General features: G+C 34.1%; 1 protein-coding gene across 4 annotated transcripts in view; it reads right to left on the minus strand.

The window, feature by feature from the left end:
* EXOC6B (exocyst complex component 6B) overlaps positions 1-23,262 on the minus strand; it is a 525,152-nt gene that overhangs the window by 398,554 nt on the left and 103,336 nt on the right. For 3 of the 4 annotated variants that reach the window (XM_012731526.1, XM_012731525.1, XM_004691518.1), the window contains one exon: positions 14,168-14,372. The exons of the other annotated variant lie outside the window; for it this stretch is intronic. In XM_012731526.1, coding sequence (XP_012586980.1) covers positions 14,168-14,372 — 205 coding nt within the window. The remainder of the gene's footprint in view (positions 1-14,167; positions 14,373-23,262) is intronic. 4 annotated transcript variants of the gene reach the window in all.

Below are 23,262 nucleotides of genomic sequence, written 5' to 3' on the forward strand. Positions count from 1 at the left end.
CAAATAAATAAATAAATCTTTAAAAAAAAATACTCATGGTAAAATATAGTGGTGTTCCTTTATTAAGAATAAAGATGTGACAGAAAAAGAATGTCAATATAGGACTATCAATACCTAGTAGCTACTCCAAATGAAGACTTTAATGGTCTGATAAAGTCATATATAGCTCAAAACAAAAATATTCAAATATGCTATATTTATTAAGTGGCTGTTGTGTATTGGACACAGTGCAAAGAAGTACTTTATATACATAACCTTATTTGAACTTTGTTAGTAAAAATGTAAGCTTTAAAGTAAGTGAGAGGTCTAAATTTTAACCCAAGTTTTTTGGCTCACATCCTGTTTTTCCTACTAATGATACTATGAAAATTTTTCTACAATAAAGACTTGACTAGGAAGGAGTGAGGGCTTCCTTTCTCTGAAAATTATTATAAGGAGTCTAATGCTCTATATTCTACCACTGTAAGTGTGTAACAAATATAGGGTAAAATATCACAGCTCCTAGTTTGCTATTAATAAATGCAAGTTGATTTTCTATTAAGTAAATGCCCATGATCTTTTCGAGTGCCACAAATAGATCAGTAGTCATTCTCCTAGTCTATTAAAGGATCGCCATTCTTGGAACACCATCTCAAAATGTTCTTATAACCAATAAAATCAAGGTCAGTCTTTTCTGATTGGCACTAATTCTTCTTTGATTACAATATTTTATAACACATTATTTTTCTATTCACAAAATGTTATAGTAGTATATAGTCAATTACAAGAAACTTATTTTCTTGTGTATTAATGATCCCTGCTCATTCAATGAAAACATTTAAAAACAATGAAAGTCAATTAAAATGACCAAACATTGTGGTTTTGATTTGAATGGAATTTCCATTATGACTAGTGTTTTTAAACAGCTTGTCATGTACCTGTTAGCCATCACATAACTTCCTTAGAAAAACCTCTACTCGGGTCTTTTGCCCATTTTTAAAGTGAATTATTTGGGGTTTTGACGTGGATGCATTATTTACATATTTTGGATATATTAATCTTTACCCAGGTATACAGTTTGCCAATCTTTTCGCATCTGGAAGCCTGTCTTTTTATTTTATTGATTGTTACTTTTACTGTGCACAAGATTTTTTAATTGGATATAGTGCCACTTACTGGTTTTGTTGCTTGTGCTTTTGTTCATTAATCATTAATAAGACATGGCCATGTCAGGAAGCATTATTTCTGATTCTGCTGGGAATTTCATGGTTTTAGGTAATCCATTTCAAGTTAATGTTTGTGAGTAATGTTAGCCTAGATTCATACTTCTATGTGACACTATTCAATTTCCTTGGCACCATGTACTGAAGAGACTCTTTCCTCCACTTGAGTACTGGGTATGTTAGATCTTAATTCTCATCACTTGATCTATATCTGAGTTTGTTTGATACTGGCAAATGCTTTTAATAAATATAGCCATATAAGAGAGTTTGGAATTAGTAAGTGTGATGCCTCATGCTTCCCCACCCTCACCCCCCACCCCAGAACAACTTTGGCTAGCTGGGATCTTTTGTGGTTTCAAACAAATTTTTAAATTGTTTTTCTTTTTTCTGTAAAAAACTACCATTGAAATTTTGATTTGCATGGAAAAATTCATGGACTCTATAATTGGCATTTGCTAGTATTGATATGTTAACAATGTTAACTCTTCCAATCCATGAACATCGCATATCAGCCATTTCTTTCTTTTTAATTTCTTTCACCTGGTTGTGTTGTTTTCACCTCCTTAGTTAAGTTTATATTAAGTATTTTATTTATTCTTATTCTATAACAAAAGATCAATTTCTTTTTCAGATCCTTCCTTAGTGTATAGAGATGCTACTGATTTTTGCATGTTAACTTTTATATCTGCAACTTTACTGGATTTATTGAATAGATCTAGTGGTTTTGGTGCATTCTTTCACATTTTCTATATATAAAAATCATGTCACCTGCAAATAGGTCACTTTATTCCTTCTTTTTTAATTCTGGTTTCTTTCATTTGTTTTTCTGGTCTAATCATCCTGGCAAAGACTGCCAGTACTATGTTGAGCAGTAGTTCAGCACTTACCCTTTTCTTGTTCCTGACCTTAGAACAAAAACTTTCTACCTTTCACCACTGCCTACAAAGTCATCTGTGGGCTTAACTTGTATTCATGGCCTTTATGGTGCTGTAGTACATTCCTTCTATACCTAATTTGTTAAGAGTTTTTGGGGTTTTTTTAGGATTTATTTATTTATGCATACAGAACTGGGGTACCAGCCAGAAGTGCAGGGGCAATGAGAGGATTCACCAAACACAGAGCAGAAAAGGCAGATTGATGAAGGACACTGCTGAGGGGAGTAGCAGGTGGGCCAGGAGAAGTCTGCCACGCCATGTGGATCACCTCTTGGGCCGGGGATTGAACTCGCACTGAAGCGGCTATGGATAGTTTACAGTGCTGCATCCCAATCCATTGCGCCACCAAGGAAGGCCTGTTAAAAGTTTTTATCACGAATGGATTTCAAATTTTGTCAAATGCTTTTTCTCTATCTACTATGATCATCTTTTTCTTTCATTCTATTAATGTGATATATTACATTATTGATTTGTGTATGTTGAACCAACTTGATCATAATAAATGAGTATCCTTTGAATTCTGTATACCAGTATTTTATTGAGAACTTTTGCAATAATATGCATCAGAGATATTGGTCTGTAATATCCTACTACATGATCTTTTCTGGTTGTGATATCAAGGTAAAGCTGGACTAATGAGTATGGAAGTTTTCTGATGTTCATTTTTTTTAAGAAAGTTTGAGGATTGGTTTTAAATCGTCTTAAATGTTTAGTAAAAGTTTATGAGTGAAAACCAGCTGGTTGTGGGCTTTTGTTTTTCACTGAGATGCTTTTTTACTCATGTTTGAATCTCCTTACAAGTAACTGCTCTATCCTAAATTTCTATTTCTTGATTTGGTCTTGGTCATTTGTATGTTTCAAGAATTTTTTCATTTCTTCTAGATTATGCAGTTTGTTGGCAAATAGTTTTTCTCTTGGGTCCTTTTTATTTCTGTGGTATCTGTTGAAATGTCTTTTTTTCATTTATAATTTGGCTGATGTGGGACTTCTCCAATTTCCCTAGTAACTCTAACCTACAGATCTGTCATTTTGTTAACTTTTCCACAGAGCCAATTCTTAGTCTGATTAATCTTTTCCCTTCTTGTCTATTTCTTTTAATTTTGCTTTGGTCTTTAGTATTTCCTCAGTTTGATCTTTCTCTAATTCATTAAAATTTAGAAATTGGTGCTTTAATTGGGATCTTTTTTACTTCTTAATATAGGCATTAATTGTGGTAGCCCTCCTATTTTGAATTGCTTTTGCTATATCCCATAAATCTGGGTATATTGTGTTTCCTTATTTATCAAGATATTTTTCATTTTCCTTTAATTTTTAATTTTATCCTTTGGTTGTTCAGTTTTTCATATATTCATGGATTTTTCAGCATTCATCTTGCTATTGATCTTTTTTTTTGTTTGTTAACTTTTCCACAGAGCCTGTTACGACTTTAATCTTCTTGAACTTGATAAGATTTGATCTGTGCCCTAACATATAATCTATCTTAGTAAATGTTACACATTCACTTGACAAGAACATGTATTCTGTTATGTATTGTTTGACAGATAGCTTTGTACACATTTTTAGGTCAATTTGGTCTACAGTACTATTGAAATCTGCTGTTTTCTTATTGATTAACCATTATTAAAAATTGGGTATTAAAGTCCCCAACTGCTGGGTATTAAAGTCCCCAATGGTTGCTTATTTCTCCTTTTAGCTCCATTAGCTTTTGCTTTACATACTTTGGTGTTCCTATGCTGGACATAAATATTTATAATTGCTCTATCTTCTTGATGTATTGACCCTTTTCTCATGGTATGATGACCTTCTTTTTCTTTTTTTTTTTTTTTTTTTGGCTCTATTTTGTCTGATATAGACATCACTACTGTTTTTTGTTTTTGTTTTAATGTTTGCCTGAAATTCCATCACTTTCTTTGTGTGGCATCAGGAGTAAAAGAAGGCTCTTTTCATCAGCACATTATTGGATCTTTTTTTCTTATACATTGAATCAAGTCCACATCCTTTGTTGACTTTAATCCATGTATGTATATCATAATCTCTACTAGGTAAGAAATTAGCAATTGCCATTTTTATTAGTTGCTTTCTGGTTGCTTTATATCCATTGTTCCTTGTTTCTTATCCTGCTATCTTTTTAATATTTTGATGTCCTATGGCAGCAATTAATTTCTTTATCATGTTAATTTGTATAGTAACTATAGTTAACCACTGTGGTTACCATGAGACTTACATATTTACAATTATAACATCCTATTTTAAACTAATAACTTGACTTCAATGGATTCCCTAAAACTCTTAACTTTCCCTGCCCCTCATTGTAGTTATTGATGCTAAAATGTATCTATATTTCATATTGTCTAATTCATAAAAGATTATTGTAGCTATGGTTACTTTACTACATTTGTTTTTCAACTTTATACTAGAATTGTAATTACACACCATTGTTATATTTTTTACTATATCTTTATCATTACCAGCTATATTGCCTTCTTATACTTTTATGTTAATCACTGTCCTTTTATTTCTACTCAAAAAACTTCCTTTTAGCATTTCTTGTAAGGTAGGTCAAGTGATGATGATTCTCTCAACCTTTGTTCAGGAAAAGTACTTTCTGAGTGTAGTACTCTTGGTTGATGTCTTTTACTTCACTATTTTCAATATTGTACCCCATTCTCTTCTGGCCTTGAAAAATTTCAGTTGAAAAATTCCAAAAACTATAAGGTTTCCCTTGTATGGAATTTCTTATTTTTCTCTGCTATTTATAAATGTCTTTTTTTTTTCTTGATAATCTATTTATAGTTTCTTTCTGTGTAATCCTATTTGTGTTCTTTTGTGCCTTTTGTATCCACATGTATTTTTATCCCCTGAAGTCTGGAAACTTTTCAGTCATTATTGATTTACATATAGTTTCTGTCCCTTTCTCTTTCTGGAATTCCCATAAGGTAAATATTGACTCTTTTTATTCTGTCCCATAAATTTCATAAGCTTTCTTCACTGCCTCTCATTTATTGTTCGTTTTCTCTTCTTACCAGGTAACTTCAATTGTCTTATTTCCAAGCCTCCAATTCCTTCCTCTTCATAATCAAGTGTGCTCTTAAAGTTCTCAAATGCTTCAATTTCATTATTGTATTTTTTAAAAGATTTATTTATTTATGCTTACAGAACTGGGATACAGGTCAGAGGTATGGGGGTTAAGAGAACTCACCAGAGGCAGAGTGGGAGGAAGAACAGGCAGATCAATGGAAATAACCTGCTGAGGGGAGCAGCAGGTGGGTCAGGAAAGGTATGCTTTGCCATGTGGGTCAGCTCCCTGGCCATGGATTGAACTCTTGCTGTAGTGGCTTTGGAGAGCTTCAAAGTGCTGTGCTCCCACTGCGCCACCAGGGAGAGCCCCTCAATACTGTATTTTTCAGGTATAACTTCTGTTTGCTTTTTTTATGTTTCCCATTTCTTTGAACTTCTCATTCTATGTATGCATTGTTTTCCAAATTTCATTTAGTTAAATTAAACTCTTAAACTCCACCATACTTTTTTTTAAAGGATTATTCTGAATTCTTTGTCAGATAGGTCATAGATCTCTTTCTTTAGGGTCAGTTCTAAAAATTTTCTAGTTTCCTTTGGTGGTATCACATTTTTCACCAGACATGACTTCTTATGTTGATATCTGTGCAAATGAGTTTGGGTTTCTGAATGCATCTTCTAATAACATACTTGGGCTGTGGGGCCATGTTATCAGGGTATATTTTTGAGGGAAGTACTTAAACTCTAAGATTGGAAGTTGAAGGGGAGAGGTCATGTCATTAGCTGAAAACAATCGGATAGCGCTGCTCACTTGGTTTCCTGCCCAAGTGAAGATACACTGCACTTGCCTTGATTTTCTGCTCAGGCTTACTAGACACAAGGGACTGGGTATTATATTAAATAGCAGAAAGAAATGCAAATTAGCTTCCCTATCTTGACAGGGCAGCAAGACAGTACCCAGACTCTGCACAGCTCATTGTTTGGCAACCCAAATCAAGCAGGAGTATGGAATAAATAGCTCTGTCAGATAAGTTACCAGTTTTGCTCTGCAGACAGGAAAGTGGGTTGTGTTCTCTGTTCACGTGCCACTAGGTACAGGGCTACTGGACAGGCCTGCAGCTTCTTGTGTTCTGCAGCTCTAGTAAGGTTTCCTGACTGGGAAGTGGGGAGTAACCTGAAAGTTATACTAAACAATAAGTAGGGCTATGAATTAGTTTTCCTGCCCAGATGCAGTGGGAGAAGCAGTTTAAGACCATAAAAGCTCTTTTTCTGTGTGATCCTGACTCAAGTCAACCCCCAAGTTACCTGGTCAAACAGGATCACTGGCTTTTCTCTAGGGCCAATCAACTCTGTCTGCTTGCTTCTTGACTCCAGTATTGCTGGGTTATATGGTAGCTTTCAAACATTTTTGTCAGATGAGGCTTGGAATTAGAATCCATACTCCACAACAGATGGGAGTTTAACCAAGATTTTCCACCACAGTGTAGGCAGACCAGACTCCAAGGCTGAGAAAACTGCTCATTTGAGAAACTAAATTAGGGAGACTTGTCCCCTGCCAAGTAGCCTGGTCAAACTATAGGTCTGACTTGGATCTCCATATAAGCAAAGCTACTGAGCAAAGCCACTGGTTACGTCAACTATTGGATCTTTGCAGGTAGGAACTCAGCTTGCCAATATTTGAATGCTAGCTATTGGAAGTCCTTTACCACTTCTCCATCACAATCAGATTCTAGTACTTACCCCTGCAGATTCCCCTGTTATCCTCATGGGAAAAAACCAGAGTGGGAATTTACACTCTTTTCCCACTGGAGAAACTATAGGTTCAGGGAAGATCTTTCAGCGTGAAACTGTGCCAGCATGGGAAGGGGCAATGTGGCTACAGAGGAGCTAATCCTCTTACTCTGCTAATGTAGTCTGCCTTAGTCTTCATGGGCATTCTAGGATTTTCTCAGTGTTGTCTTATCCGTGAATAGTTGTTAACTGTTCTGTCTGAGAGGGAAGTAAAGCCAGGAATGATCTGAAGCATCATTTGGTGAAATCACTCTCCACTTTTATTTTCATCCTCTTTTAAGTATTTTCCGCTATTACATTTTTAATGTCTAAACATTCTTGTGATTTTATGACCTTCTCCTTTTATGTATTAATGTGAGCCTGTTTTTCTCATCTTTCTAATGCTAGTGATATAAGTTTGTTTTGTTTCACCTTTTAGGCTTCCTCTTCTTGTACAATCTCTAAACTCTCCAAGTTATTTCCTGATATGTTTTGATCTAAAGTCTAACTTTCTTGTTAGAGGCTTTCTCAAAAGTCTAATGATCCTTAACTATCTGTTCATACTATAAATTGAGAAACTAAAAAGTTAATTGAAAGTTCTGCACATGTTTATCAATCAAATCAACTGTGGACTTTAAGATAAACTGACATTTATTTTTGTTCAGGTCTATCCAGTAGACATATCTCTAGGACTTTCCCTTTATTACCTTCTAATCTCAAAAAGGACATAAAGCATAGCTACTGTGAGTTGTGAAAGCCAAATCAGAAAAGAGGAATGTGAGAGGAAGGGGTAGATCTCAATAAATGATATGTAAACCTTCACTGTTTTCAGTCCGTCATACCTACTATCAACTTCTATCTATAGTTGTCTACTCTTCTACTACATTTGGAAGAGGGTAGTTGACTGGTGGGGAAAAGCCAGGGAAGGAATCAAATGCCAGACTGCTTTTGAAAGTAATTCAATGAATGCTTCTGTCTGGGCATCAACTTCACTCTCTTTCCCAGAAGAACTTGATGCTGAGGATTTCTAAAATTGAGGGTTCCTGCACACTACTAGAAATGTGGTTGTACTCCAACTTTCCTATTACTAAATTTCCTTAGATATTCTAGGGCAATTACTACACATCTTTCTACTTTTAAGCTTTCAAAAAAAATGTTACAATGTACTCTCCTGCATTCTTTATGTTTGAAAACGCATGCTTTGGCTTTGTTTTAATTCCCTTACCTATTATTTTTATGAGTTTGGACAGATATAAAATCTGTGTTTAACCCATCATTTTTAACAATAAATCAGTTTGGTCACTTTTTTGTACCTCCACAGTACTTTCAGATAGGTTCAAAATTTATTCAAAAGATAGTTTCAGATATTTTCATATATGTGAATGAGAATGTAACTGGAGACTAAGAGTATATACCTTAGGGGGGAAAAAAAAAATCTGGCTTTTCCTTAAAGAAGTATGGGTAAGTTAAATTTAATTAAATACATACTGAATATCATCATTAATTGATTTATTAACTATTTACTCTCACCAAATACTATGCTAGTAAAATGTAGAGGTATAAAGATGAAAACATAACTCCGTCTTTACAAAGACCATACACTGGTTGAAAAGATAACTAAAGCAACAATCATATTAATGAAGTTCCCCCATGTTGTTACTTTAAAGGGTTCTACCTTTCCCTTTCTCTTAGTTTAGCAGTGAGCTGAGTTAGTTCATCTGAATACTATTGTTTCCTTAGCTGATATGAGTAAGCTTACATAGCTTTCACATTTCCTCTATACCCCAGCCCTCCCATCTTGACAAAAAAGAAAAAAAAGAAACAAGAGAAAACAAATAAATCCCAAAGTCAAGAAAAAAAAAAAAGCACATCTAGGAACACCTTGCCAACTGAGGAACAATTTCTTAAACTCCAAAGGCCACACGCTGTGGAAGATTTGTATAGCATCTAACACAGCAGAGGTTTTAACAGCAATAATTCTTTTGCCTGGCAGTCACTACACACCTATCTGAATTCAGTTGGTAGTATTGTGCCAAATCAAGTCAAAAGATGTTCTTTATGATAAATAAAAGTCTCTAATAAAGACTTAATCAAAAAGTCAAGAGTTGAAAGAACTGTGGTAACTACTAATCTCACCCAAGAGTTAGGTTTTATAAAACCAGTCACTAAAGGAAAAATGTCACGGAGCTTTCCATTTCTTTTATGGGTAACTAGTCTTTCCTAAGCATCAGTTCTATAACCCATACAATTTGGCAAAGCCAAGGTAGAATTTTAAAAGTAAATAAATCCTTGCCTTTGTTAAAAGGCCTCACACAGAAATCAATCTAGCCAAGAATGTTTACATTGCAAATGTTATTTAGCTGCACAAAGCCTAAGGCAAGCTAATCAAAATAAGAAATACAGAACTTCCCTCCTGCACAAATCAATTCCATAACAAGTGAATTGTAGAAATCAATTTCAAAAGGAAACTAGAAAACAGCAGACAATTAACAAAGAACTTCTTCAGAGATTTTTATAAAATCGCTTTAAGCTCAAGTAATTCGAAAATAAGACATACTCAATATGTTGATATTTTTCAAGCATTATTTTCTCATTTTTCTGCAGCTTCCTAGGTTTACAAAGACAGGGAGGAGACTCAAGAATTCTAACTAAATCCTGTTTTAAATTGTACCATACCATTGTTTCCTAGATCTAAAAGTAAAATATAAATGTGCTGATCAGTAAAAAGTAATTCTATTTGAAGCCAAAATAATAGAATATACTAGTCTTCTACTGCCATATAACAAAGTCCAACAAATTAGCAGCTTAGAATTATGCACAATTATTATCCAGAGATTCAACGGGTCAGGAGTTCAACATGTTTTTGCTAGTCTTGTGCTCCAGATATCACCAGTATGAGCTCATGTGTCAGTCAGAGCTTCAATCTCATCTGGAGTTCAGTATCTTCTTCCAAATTCATTCACATTGTTGGCAGGATTCAGTTCCTTATGAGTGTACACTCAGGTCCCCATTTGCTTACTGGCTATCCATGAGGGATAGTTCTTAGCAAGTCAAGACTGCCTACAATTCTCTGTTCACATGGCCCTCTCTAAAACATGAGAGTGTGATTCTTCAAGATTAACAGCAGAGCATCTGCTACAGCTTTGAATTTCTGTAACTTCTATACCTGACTTCTAGGCATCTTTTAAAGATGATCACCTGAACACATTAGGCCCAAACATTTAAGGGGAGGAGCTTTTAATCAATTTCATAAACCATGTGGCAGGAATCTCAGGAGCCATCTTAAAAATCTGCCTAATTCATGCAATCAGAGCCACTAACTTCCTAATGATAAAATTTTAGGCAGAGACAATATAAAATCTTGAATACAGAGAAATTAATGAAAAAAACTACATATCCTCATATCATGTGTATATAAATATCATGGTATCTTTTGATAAAATTAGACAAAAGTTTGAAATTATAATCCAGGTAAAAGTATGGAGCCCAATTTTCTGATTAAAATTTAATTATTCTGAAGTGCTTGTTGTAGAGTATGTTTTGATTGGTTTACCCCAAAGAGAAATCAACCTATCAACTACCTCCATCATTTCACTGTACCAAGGACCAAGAGTGCCCACAGATCCCTCAAGCCATTCAGGATATAGAAAATGGAAGAAGGAAAGCAGAGATGTCCACTGATAAAAAGCACAGTTACTGACATATTTCTAGAAGAGTCTAAGCCAATTACCAATATTAAATAAGACTTTAAACCTGTCTTCTCAGATGATTCTGAAAAATGCTACTAAAAATTTGGTAAGACAATAACAAATTCTTTAAAACCAAAAACCATAACTGAACTCAATAATGATAAAGTACTGACAATAGGCATGGATATTACTAAAATATGAATTAGAAGTCAGAAGGCAAACAACAGTAAGATGATTTAGGAATGAAACTGTGGGAAAAAAGGCAAGAGACATGGAAAATATGTATTTTTTTCTAGAATATTTGATAGCAAGTTGTAGCAGAGACTAAGCTAGCTAATCAATGAACTCATTTCCTCATCCTTCTAACCACAAAGACTAATTTAAAAGCCTCACTTAACCATGTGTAAGTAACAGGCAGTGTAATATTAGTAGAAATAATGTTTTATTTACAAACCTGGTCCACAAAAAACCTCTAGGCATTATTTACTCTTTTCTCTACTACTATACCCTGGAAGTCATATGTTGAGGTGGTAGAGCCCTTCCATATCCCTAAAAATCACTTGTAGAAGAGTCTACCAAGAGGAATGTTTTTGGACTCTACATGAGCAAAAAATAAATACCTGTAGTGATATTCTAGAGCTGAGTCATGGTAACTGGCATTATTATTCTAGAAACTAGTGGTAGAAGAATGGTGCCACCATAATAACAAAAGTTAAACAAATATCACTGGGATAGTAGGGAGCAAGGATATATACTTAATATGTCAAAAGTCTGGAGAGTCCTGTAACACCAGCTAATCACTGGTAAAACTGAAATCCATAATAAATGAAAAAGCACACCTGCTGGGCCTATACTAAGGTCATGCAGGCACTACTTTCTGCTTTTATTAAGATACTACACAAAAGGCATAAGCAGAAAAGGCTTTGCTGACTTGTAAACTGAAATTACAGGGAACAGAAGAATTCAAAAAAATTTAGGCCTTGAAGCCCAGGATAACAATAAGCAAAAGAATTCCTCTAGAGAATGAACATCTAAGCAAGGATGTTCCCCTATTAGCAAGACAGAAGGATTCCCCAATGCATGCCCAAAAGAATTAGATAACTGGCTACAAAGCAAGGGATACTGTATCTCCCATTCTTTCCTTTTTTAATGAAGCTTTGTTGCAGCTATTCTAATTCTAGTTTCTACATAGTATATTGTGATATGAAGGCCATGAGAATAACACAGGTGCAGTCAATTTGTTGTATTAGTATCTTATCAGCAGTCCATGAAAAGATGGATGAAGAATACTGAAAATAACTAAACTTTTGAGATGGATGACCAGATGAGACAATGAGTTGCCTCCCTTCAGAAAGGAGGAAGTATGTTCTATATATGAGAGGAAGAGTTAAGACATTTGATAACCAGAAGGGTACAATTTGCCAGAGACTATTCACAAAACTGTTTCATTTCCCAGTCTCTCCTCTACATTGGTATGGCCATATTATTAAGTTCTGACCAGTGAAATGCCATGTCCATACCTAGCCCTTAAAAATCCTCCCAAATTTAATACTCTTTGGTCTGTCACCCTGTACAACAAAATTCCAAGCTATATTAAAGATGGAGAATCACATAATGAAAAAATCCCAATCATCATTGCAAAGAAAACAATCACAAGTCAGAAACACCATTTTGGACTTAACAAGTGTGAAGTGAAAAACTACTCCTCCCCTTCATTTCCAACATATATGGATTCAAATAAATTATCTGTTGAATACCTATGTATAACATTCATAATTTTTCTCCCTCCTACTTTCATTACATTTTTAATACTACAGAAAATTTTTAAATGTGTAAGTACCTTTATTTTAGATGAGGAATGTTTACAAGGATCTTATATATGTGAAAGCACAAAACATAAAATAAGAGTCACAGTTGAAATTAATATCTAAGTAGGAGGAATAAATGGCTATCAGCCAAGGCCCAAATTCACAAAATTTTTCTTCATTTTTTTTTATATGGCAAAAAAAGAGCAAATAGTTAATAACGTAAATAAATTAATTGCAAAGTAGATAAAGCCATCTCAGTCTAACCTGCATTTTACAAAACCAACCTTTAAATGCAGTCTGAACTTAAAACAAGTCACTCCCCCACTGTGGGACTTAATGTCTTCAGATAATTAAGAAATGAAACCAGGTAGCCTTACATTATATAAAACACCAAAAAAGACAACTTTCACCAAAAAAGACAACTTTTAAAAAGGAAACATCCACAGAGGCTTTGTACTAGAGCCTCCTACATTTTGCAAGTTTAGAAAAATTAGTCAACTAAGACTTATATTACAAGATAGCTTCATTCCTGTATTCAAAACATAAACCTAACTATACAAAGGTATACTTTTAATGATTAATTTTGTGATGGCACATGGGCTAATTGATTGGGAAGTCCATAGGGATTACTACCAAGATGAAAAAAATGTAAAAAATGAAGAATGATATAAAATACATATATATAATAAAATATAGTTTAAAAAGTAAATTGAGCTCAGTTATTTAAAAAAAAACATGATTTTTACTATCAGATATCTATAATCAACTAGTTATAACTTTTTTTTATTTTATAACATATAATGCAATTGAAATTAAAAAAAAGGGGGAAATATCAACATTCCCTTTGGAAAAAGTACTAGCTTCCTTCTTTTGCAGGATCAAACAGACTTCTAAAAGTAGAGTATCAAAGTTAAATGAGACTACAACTAGGACCCTTCCTCACAAAGTAAGAACTACAAATGACCTAGTCAAGAACATAGTTGTTCACAAAAAAAAAATTCCATTAACAACTGAATCTTCTATTTATTGTTGTAGGCTACAACATAAGGTGTACTAAGATATTTTAATAAACCCAATGTGACTTAAGCTTCAAAAGAGCAAGTAGTACTGCAAATCATTACTGCTCTTATTATTTATAGTGACATAAGAAATCCAAATGTTCTTTGTGGCTTTAGTGACTTAGAGAAAGATATTAAAAGGAAAAAGTGTAAACATTTATAACACAATTGTTGATATATAAGCTGCAAATAAATTCCTTTTTGTGATCATAAATTATAACACTTACCAAAAGCTCTTTTTTCATTGACACCCAAAAAGATCAAAATAACAATTACAAAAATATTCATATATAATGTGACATTTTGCTTACATAGTAAAATCCCAACCCAACATACCTATAGCACAATTTAACTCTAATTTAAAAGAGGACTTTCTTAAGCTTGGGCTTTTAAATCACATCCAATATCAAAGAAAGAAAGCAAAAAATAAGAAAAACCTCTTCAAAGGTCCAATATAAACCATCATGGTAGACCAGAATTTACTGACCATCCACAGAGCAAGACAATATACTAAAAATAACTTATTGCTCTGTTAAGAAAATAAAACATATTATCTAATGATGTATTCACATAAAGATGAAGGACTTTCTTAAATGATAAGAAAAAAATTAAGACACTTAGTGAAAAGAAACCTGTGTAACAGAATACCTGCAAAGCCATTGGCCAACCTATCATAAACCCAAAACCTACTTGCTTCATGGCAGTCTCTCCAATTTTGTCTGAATGTTTGCGGATACTCTCCAGAAAGTCCTTGAGATCTGACATAGAAACATCCTTAATTTCTTCTCGAAGCTTTGGGATGTTGTCCACCATCACCTTGCAGAACCGATAGTGGCTAACTTGAGGCAGATAGGTATGCTCTAGATGTTCCAGAGTTTTCAATGCGGGATAATGCCTATAAAAGGAATTGTATCACCTTTAGTTCAATTTATTCTGCTTTAAGGTCACACATATATTCCATAGGCAAAATTTCTAGCTGGAATTAGTTGTCAGTGTACATTAACACAAATTCTAAATTAAGTTTTAGTAAAAACATCTATTGGAAAAATATCCAGTTATCAAAAATGAGCATGCATTAAAAGTTTAGAAAGTTATAATCAAATAGTGATTTTATGTTAAGAATATAGAAAAATCAGAAAATCTATCAGTAAAATTCATTACATAATAATTAAAAGGAAAGAAAAAATGATTAGTTCAATTCTAAATAAATGAACACCTCAATAAAATGAAGTATTGAAGACTAGACAACAACTATGGCACAGGGAGAGCTTAGCAAATCTTCTACTCAAAAATCAAATAAAACTACACAAAACTGTCCAAAACAACCATGTCAAGGCTCTAGAAATTGACCAAGGGGAACAACAAATTGAGAAGTGTTTACTCAAGAAAAATAAGCTTAACAGTGGAACTTGGTGGTGTTCTTGCCTAAGACTACCTCCACCACCACCTCTTATCATCCCCCTCCCTCACTGGTTATGACTTGTCATGAAAACCAGCAGCTCCTTGCCATTGGCACTGACATGATTTAGAGTAGTGGGAGGCAGGAGGGAATCCATATTGAGCTGCGGTGTTAGTAAAAGCAGCAAATAGGGAAAGCCGCTAGTTCCACTGGCCTGAGGTTAGTTTGGGTTTGGACAAAGGGCAAATTGGGGAACTAGCCAGAAATTTAACAAGGAGGTCCTCGAAATAAGAGGTCCAAGGGCCTCATCATGTCTCTGCATACTAGCGTGTACACACACACAGGCGCATGTGCAAAATATGAGCTATATTAAAACTGACTGATTTTTTTTAATTTTATAATAGTTTATTTTTACATATTTTTGTGCATTTTTCCATCTTAGTTGCACTCCCCTTGGGTTTCCCATCACCAAATCACCCATGTGCCATCACCATAGTCCAGTGCATTTCCCTACCCCCACTGTTTTTGATCCCATTCTCCATTCCACCCCCTCAAAATGTCTCTGGTATATAGCTGTTCATCATTATCATTATTTTCTTGCCTGTTCTGTTATATTCCTGCTATGAGAGAAACCATCCAGTATTTTTCCTTTTCTTTCTGGTTTATTTCACCTTGCATGACCTTTTCCAGCTCCATCCATGTTGCTGCAAAAGACATGTGTTTCTTTTTTTTGGGTGCTGAGTAATATTGCACATCCACATCTTTTTAATCCAGTCATCCATTGTTGGGCATTTGGGCTGTTTCCATGTCTTTCCAATTGTGAATAAAGCAGCAATAAACATGGGGGTGCAGGTATCTTTTTGAATCAGTGTTTTTGTGTCTTTTGGGTAGATACCTAGGAGTGGGATTGCTGGGTCTTGGGGAAGCTCCATGTTTAGCAGTTTGAGGAACCTCCAAACAGTTTTCCATAGTGGTTGTACTAGTTTGCATTCCCACCAGCAAAAACTAACTGAATTTTTAATTCACTCATTAACCCACACAACTAAAATCATTCACTACCTGATAATTATCCTTTAAAAATGAAAGTGACATATATTCATGGAAAAAGACTGAGAAAATTCCTTGCTAGCATCTCTAGCTTAAAAGAAATATTAAAGTAAAGCAGAAAGTAAACAGAAGACAGTAATTTAAATTTACAGAAAGAAATAAGAAATACAGGAAATAGTAAATGCTATGCTAAATATAACAGCTGAGTATTTTTCTCTTTAAATTTTGTTAAAATACAGGTTTTTTTAAAAGCAATAATCATAACATTGAATTATTGGGTTTATAAAACATATAGACCTACATGTGATAATAATCACACAGAAAAAGAGCTAACTTGAAGCAAACTGCTACTCTAGATCATGCCAAAATTGCATCAGCAATGACTCAAAGGAGATTATGGTAAATTAAGTGAAACTATGCTCCATACAGCCACCTCTAATAAAATAACTGAAAAATATATCATTAAAACAATAAACAGAGAAATTTTTAAATAGTACACTGTGGAATATTTAACCCAAAAAGGATAAGAAACAAGAATTAAAGGGACATAAAAAACACAGAATACAAAGAGCAAAATCCAGCCATGATATAATTATATTAAATGCCTAATAAGAATTCCAAAGGGCATACATTCAAAGGGCAGAATTCCAAAACATTATCAGACTACTACATATTGGCTAGAGTAAACCTGCTTCAAATTAAAAATACAAATAAGTTAAAGATGGAATAATATATACCATGCAAAAAAGGACCATGAAAGTATTGGAACAGCTATATTTTCAGAAAACAACAGCAGAGGGACATTTTATGATAAAGTGGACTGATAGGTAGAAAAGTCCTGTAAAACTAAGATTGATAAAGTTGATTAGGTAAAAATAAAATAAGCTATTGCATAAAAAGAACATAAAAATAGAGAGGAAACAACAACCTGGTTAAGATCACCTGCAATGTATAAATTTGAGATTTTTCAAAAAAACAATGAACAAAGAAGTCACAGGAATTCACCTTAATAAATAAAGGTCATAAAAAGAGGTCAACACGTTAGGAAAACAGAAGGGAGACAGAAGGGTAAATCAAAAACAAATTTTTTGCTCAAAAATGTGAAACATTTCTTAAAGTGACTGTTATCACAGGATCTACTAAATGAGAGCTCACTGCCTGCTGATAAACAAATTTCTATTAAAGATATGTTTCAATAAAGAATTTTACCAAAACACTCACATTTTCCAAAAAAAAAAATTCATGTATAAAGTAGATCTCTCAAACTGCAGTTACTTATATCAGAAAATTAAAAACAATATGACTGTCTAGTAACAAATTGGTTAAACATATGATACAGCTATGCAAGAAAAGAGTAGTAAAATATGTAAAAATATCAGAAATAATAGTCAAATATGAAATGGCTGCTTTTATTAAAATTTTACAGACTCAAAAACAACTACAATCCACATGACTTAGTATAAACTAAATGGTGTTTATACTACAGTTAGGTATGAAGAGCTATGTGCAATAAAATGCAATTCCTCTAGAGAGAAACTTTAGAATGAATAGAAAGCCAGAAATTAAGCCAAAAAGATAAACACACTTTGGGGTTTAGTTATATTTTGGAACATTGTTTATAGAATGAGAAAAATTCAACAATGTTGCCTGCAGACACAAGGCACATGCACTGATGAGACACATGGCTGCATGCTGAAAACATCTGGTCTGTCAAATAACTTAACATTTTTCAAGACTAATTAGTACAAAACCCAGAGATTCCTGGCAACAAAAAAATGTCACTTTATTTTCCCATTGTCCTTTCTAAAGAAAGGACATATCCATGTTCCAACTATAACATATCAGTAAGATTATTCAAATGTCTAGTATATCTGAGTATCAGTAACAGATTGATAGCCAATTAAGCACCTATACAGTGGACACCAAAAGAAAAAAAAATCTATCTCTAGCAGCCATGAAAATCTAAAACAAAATTTTGGTTTTATTTTTGACAGTCTCTAAGCATTACTAAAACTGAATAAAAAGTCAAATCCTTACATCCTATTTGCATGTATGCTAGCTCTTTCCTTCTCCCCTTCAGGCAGCCTCTCTAACAAAGGAATGAGAAAAAAGAAAATAAATGAAATAAGGAATAAAAAGAAGGTGGGAAAAGAGGTCTACATAATCTTATATATCAAATAACCAAAGTTAGAATAACTGAAAAGTGGCTGAATATTATCATGACAAGAGGAAACTGATCATAGAAAAATTACATTGTGGTAATTTCTTACCACACTATAGATCTCTTTCACGAAGATAACTTTTAAAATGTTAATAAGTTATTGTTTATAGTAGATCACAAGTATCCATAAGAATTTTTTTTTAATTCAGAGTATAAGAATATGAAATAAAAGCCTCATTACAGGAAATATTAGTGCCTAATATTTCCAATGAAAAGCATAATTAAAAAGTATTTAATTTCTTCTTTGTGCTAGAAAGAAAAAGATGGTCATTTACCTTTCCTTAGGGAGCATAAATCCAACAGTATGATCAGTATTTACTGCCTATAAAAAAAAGTAGTTGTTTTTCTAGTCTTAATAAAGGAGAAACAAGGAACAGACATGAAGTCCCACTGTTAAAAAGCTGAATGCCGACATGGTTTGTGTGTGAAAAACCCTTTGCAGATAACAGGTAGTATATTACCATGACCTCTGATGATGATGATGATGAAGAAACAAACAAGGTAAGTTTAATAGTTATCTGTGTTATCTACTAGAAGGTGGATTCTAAATAGGGATACAATCATCAGACAGAGCCAAACAGAGCCCAGCAGCTTAGGAGAATCATAGACAAGAGTTCAGGAAAGCTAAGGTACCTTGAGATTGTACTGCAGAATTTAAAGAGAAAGGGGGAAGAAGGACCGATGGAAAAATAAAGAAAATGAATTACAGAAATCAATACAGAGTTTCGCTTGAGTCTCTGCTGAGACTCAAGGCATAAGAAAAGTGAAATTTCATATGGACAGACAAAATGTAGGGAGGAATAAAAGGGAGGAAAAAACAGCCAGACACCAGGGAGATGGGAGATATATACTTTAAAGAGTTCAGACAAGGCTGAGAAATATTTAAACACTAAACAGCAAAGTGAAGAGTCCTTGGGAATTTCTGTTATTCAGAGTAGGTGAAATACCTTTGGAATAAAGCTGGGCCTAGCAACGCTTAAAAGTAGATCTTGAAGGAATCAAACTGATCTGCAAAGAACTTTGCCAGAACAAAGACCAACACTCTCTAGAAAAAACAGAAGCCCCACAAAACTCAGACACTCATCGTACAATATGTCCATTATCCAATCAAAAGTTACTAGACATGGTAAGACAAAAACTGACCTGTAATTAAGAAAAATAAAATCTGTCAGCAGAAACAAACCTGTTATGACAGTAAACAAAGTACATGAAAACAACTACAATGATTTAATTAAAGACACAAAAATAACCAGAGAATTAAACATAAAAAGCCAAGCAGAACTCTTAAAGTTGAAAAATATATCATGTGAAATAAAAATTTCACTGTATGAGATTAAAATAGAGCAGTTTCTGGAACTGTGAAGAGAAAGGGAAAAGCTCCATAAACAAAAGTGACCAGGAAATCACGTGCCAAGTAAGGCTGCTACAGATCCTGTACTTCCATTTTAGAACTGAATAGAATAAGGAGGGCTCCAAAATCAAGGTAAGTCACAGGCACTAGGGAAGTGCAGCCCTTGCACCATTGTCAGAAGCCAGGGACCCCACAATCCGCTTTTGGATCTAAATACAGACAGGGAGGACTCCACCATCAAGATAATATGTAGGTCCCAGGAAAGTGTGGGCTTCTTTGTGGGACTGTTAGAAGCCAGGGGCTCCTCAGTCCCCATCTGGAACTGAATAAATACAGAGGGAGAGTATCTTGAGGGATAGCACCCATTAACACACCCACAGCATCACCACCCCTTGTGGAATCTGGCATAAAGTCTGTCTGGCTACCAGTTTCCAACATACCAGAAGGAGTATCCCAAAGAGAATCATCCCAGAGCCCATGGTACAGTGGCCTAATGCATAGAACAACTTGGAAACAAACAACAGGGAGAAGGAAAAATACAAATAACCAAATAAGTCCTCAGGTAAAGCACACATGACCAAAAAAAAAAAAATCAACCCCAAAACTCAACAAAAATGACATGGAAGAATTTCACTGCCTGCCAGATAGAGAATTTATAATTGTCATGATTAAAAAACATAAAGATAAAAAGGAAAAGAATTATATGAGAACTATAAGCTGAAGAAATAAACTTAGTCCTTAAAGAAGAAAATGCAGATTAAAAGATTAATGGATGGACTAACAAACTAAGGGAAAAGCAATGAAAACAGAATTGATGAACTAGAAGAACAAGTCAGTACTCTCAAGAATAGGATATAAAAAAAAGAATCAAAAAGAAGAGGAAGAATGAAGTAACACTCTGAGAACTATCTGAAACCATCAGAAAAAGATACATAAAAGTTATAGAAATCCCAGGTAAGGAGCAAGTCCATTGAATAGAGAAATTATTTAAGGAGATGATCTAGATCACACGGGCCTTATAGATATCTACAGAACACTGCACCCCCAAGAAACTGAATACACATTTTCTCAAATACACACACATCTTTTTCCAAGATCCACCACACACTGGGTCACAAGACAAACATCAATAGGTACATGAAGATCAAACTTACATCACATATCTTTTCTGACCATAAAGGCATCAAACTAGAAATCAAGGAGCTCCCCATTATATGAAGACTTAAAACACACTACTGAAAGGCCACTGGATTAATGAGGAAATCAAAGAAAAAATTAAAATAAATCTTATGATAAAATGACAAAGAGGACACAATCTTCCAGAATGTGTGGGACACAGCTTAAGCAGTAATAAGAGGACAGTATATAGAAATGCAGGTCCATATCAAGAAACAAGGAAAAACCCAAAGAATCAACCTAATCTCCTATCTCAAAGAACTGGGGGACATGGGGGGGGTGCACAAAAGCCAGTAGTAGAAAAGAAATAATAAAAATCAAAGCAAAAATAAACAAAATAAAAATTAAGAAGTTGAAAAAAATAGAGTGGTTTCACTTATAGGTAGGACATAGGAAAACTGAACAAAGGATCAGGAAAAAGAAAAAACTTGAGAGCTGACCATAGATTTGAGGCAAAATGAAAGGGAACACAAGGTAAAAAAAAAAAGTCAACAGGGGGAAGGGAAGAGCACAAGAGACTTTGGTGATAATTCACGGGTTCTAGAGTGGTGGGAGAACTATGGGGACTATACCTAAAGAGAGAACAGTAATATAAGAAATTTTTTAAATAAAAAAATAATAAATAAAAAAAGATACTACAAAGAACCACATATTGTATTATTCCATTTACATGAATTTTCTAGAGTAGGAAAATTTACAAAATCATAAAGGAAATATGGTAGCCAGCAAGGAAATGCAGCTGATAGAACTGGATATGGTGATAAAGGCTAAAGAGTTCAGAGTTTCCTTGGGGAAGATGAAAACATTCTAAAACTGATTATGGTAACAGTTATACAACTCTGTGAATACACTAAAAGTCACGGAATTGTACATTTTTAAATAGATGAATTGGGAGAAGGTTTGTGTATATCATATTCCAAACAAGGGGTTAATATTTAGAATATACAAAGAGCTTATAAAACTACAAAAATCAACCCAATTAAAAAGTGGGTAGTATTTGCAACAACATAGATGGAACTAGAGGGGATTATGCAAAGTAAAAGGGATCTGGAGGAGTAAGACAAACAGCAGATGATTTCACTCATATGTGGAATAAAGAGAAACAAAACAAACCCTAGAAATAAATCCACAGAATTAAGACTACTAGTGAGGAAGGGGGAAGTAAGGTGAGAACAAAGGAGGAAGAGGCCCAATGGTCTATGATAAAGGGCTATGAATGCTTTGGTGATGGGTGTAGTATGATAACATATATCTGAAAGTGTGAACCTATTCCTATAGGTCATATACATACAGTGCTATAACCAATGTTTCCTCAATTTAAGAAAAACCAAATGTTAAAGGTCAAAATAAGTAAATAAAAAGTGGGAAGAGGATTAGAATAGAGACTTCTCCAAAGAAGACATACAGATGACCAATAAGCACATTAAAAATTCATCATCTGTGCTCACTTCGGCAGCACATATACTAAAATTGGAATGAAACAGAGAAGATTAGCATGGCCCTGTGCAAGGATGACCCACAAATTCGTGAAGCATTCCATATTTTTGACATACACTTCAGTTACATCTTCGAAGATACAGCACCCAATGCAATGATAGTGAAGGCAGGGATAAGTAGATGGGACTACATCAAGTTAAAGAGCTTCTGTACAGCAAAAGAGACATTACAAAAAACAGACAGCCCACTAATTGGGAAAACATTTTCTCACACAAAAGTAGTGATAAAGGACTGATCACAAAAATATACAGAGAACTGATGAAACTCAACAAAAATAAACAACCCCATCAGAAAATGGGCAGAAGAGCTAAAAAGACACTTCTCCAAAGAGGAAATGCAGATGGCCAAACAAGCACATGAAAAAATGTTCAACATCACTTGTAATCAGGAAGATGCAAATGAAAACCACCATGAGATACCACATCTTCAAACAACTAGCAACAACAAATGTTGGTGAGGATGTGGAGAAAAAGGAACTCTCCTGCACTGCTGGTGGGAATGCAAACTAGTACAACCACTATGGAAAACTGTTTGGAGGTTCCTCAAGCTGCTAAAAGTGGAGCTTCCATATGACCCAGCAATCCCACTCCTAGGTATCTATCCAAAAGACACAAAAACACTGATTCAAAAAGATACCTCACCCCCATATTTACCATAAAACAAGCCTCAACAAATGTGAAAACTAAAATCATAACTTTTCATATTTATGAACAATGAACTGAAATTGTAACCATTTTTTTTAAGCTGGAAAGTCCCCAATTATTTGGAAATTGATTTGCTTCTAAATAATCAGTGAATTAAGTTTTTTAAATTACAAGGAAAATTAGAAAATATTTTAAATAAATGGGAAAAAACACATCATCATAAAACACATGAGATGCAGTTAAAGCACTAATCAGAGAAAAATGTACAGCTTTAATGACATTAAAAAGGAGAGAACCAAAATCAGGGCACTGGGCATCCAGTGCTTTTATAATCTTGCTTATAAAATAAAGCAAGAAAAAGAACAAATCAAACACAAACCAGAAAAGGGAATACTAAAGATAATAAGATAGTTGATGAAGTAAACAAAGGGAAAAATAATAAAACCCAAA

This window comes from Condylura cristata, unplaced genomic scaffold (genome assembly GCF_000260355.1).
Source record: "Condylura cristata isolate star-nosed mole 26May11 unplaced genomic scaffold, ConCri1.0 scaffold00031, whole genome shotgun sequence".
NCBI lineage: Eukaryota > Metazoa > Chordata > Mammalia > Eulipotyphla > Talpidae > Condylura > Condylura cristata.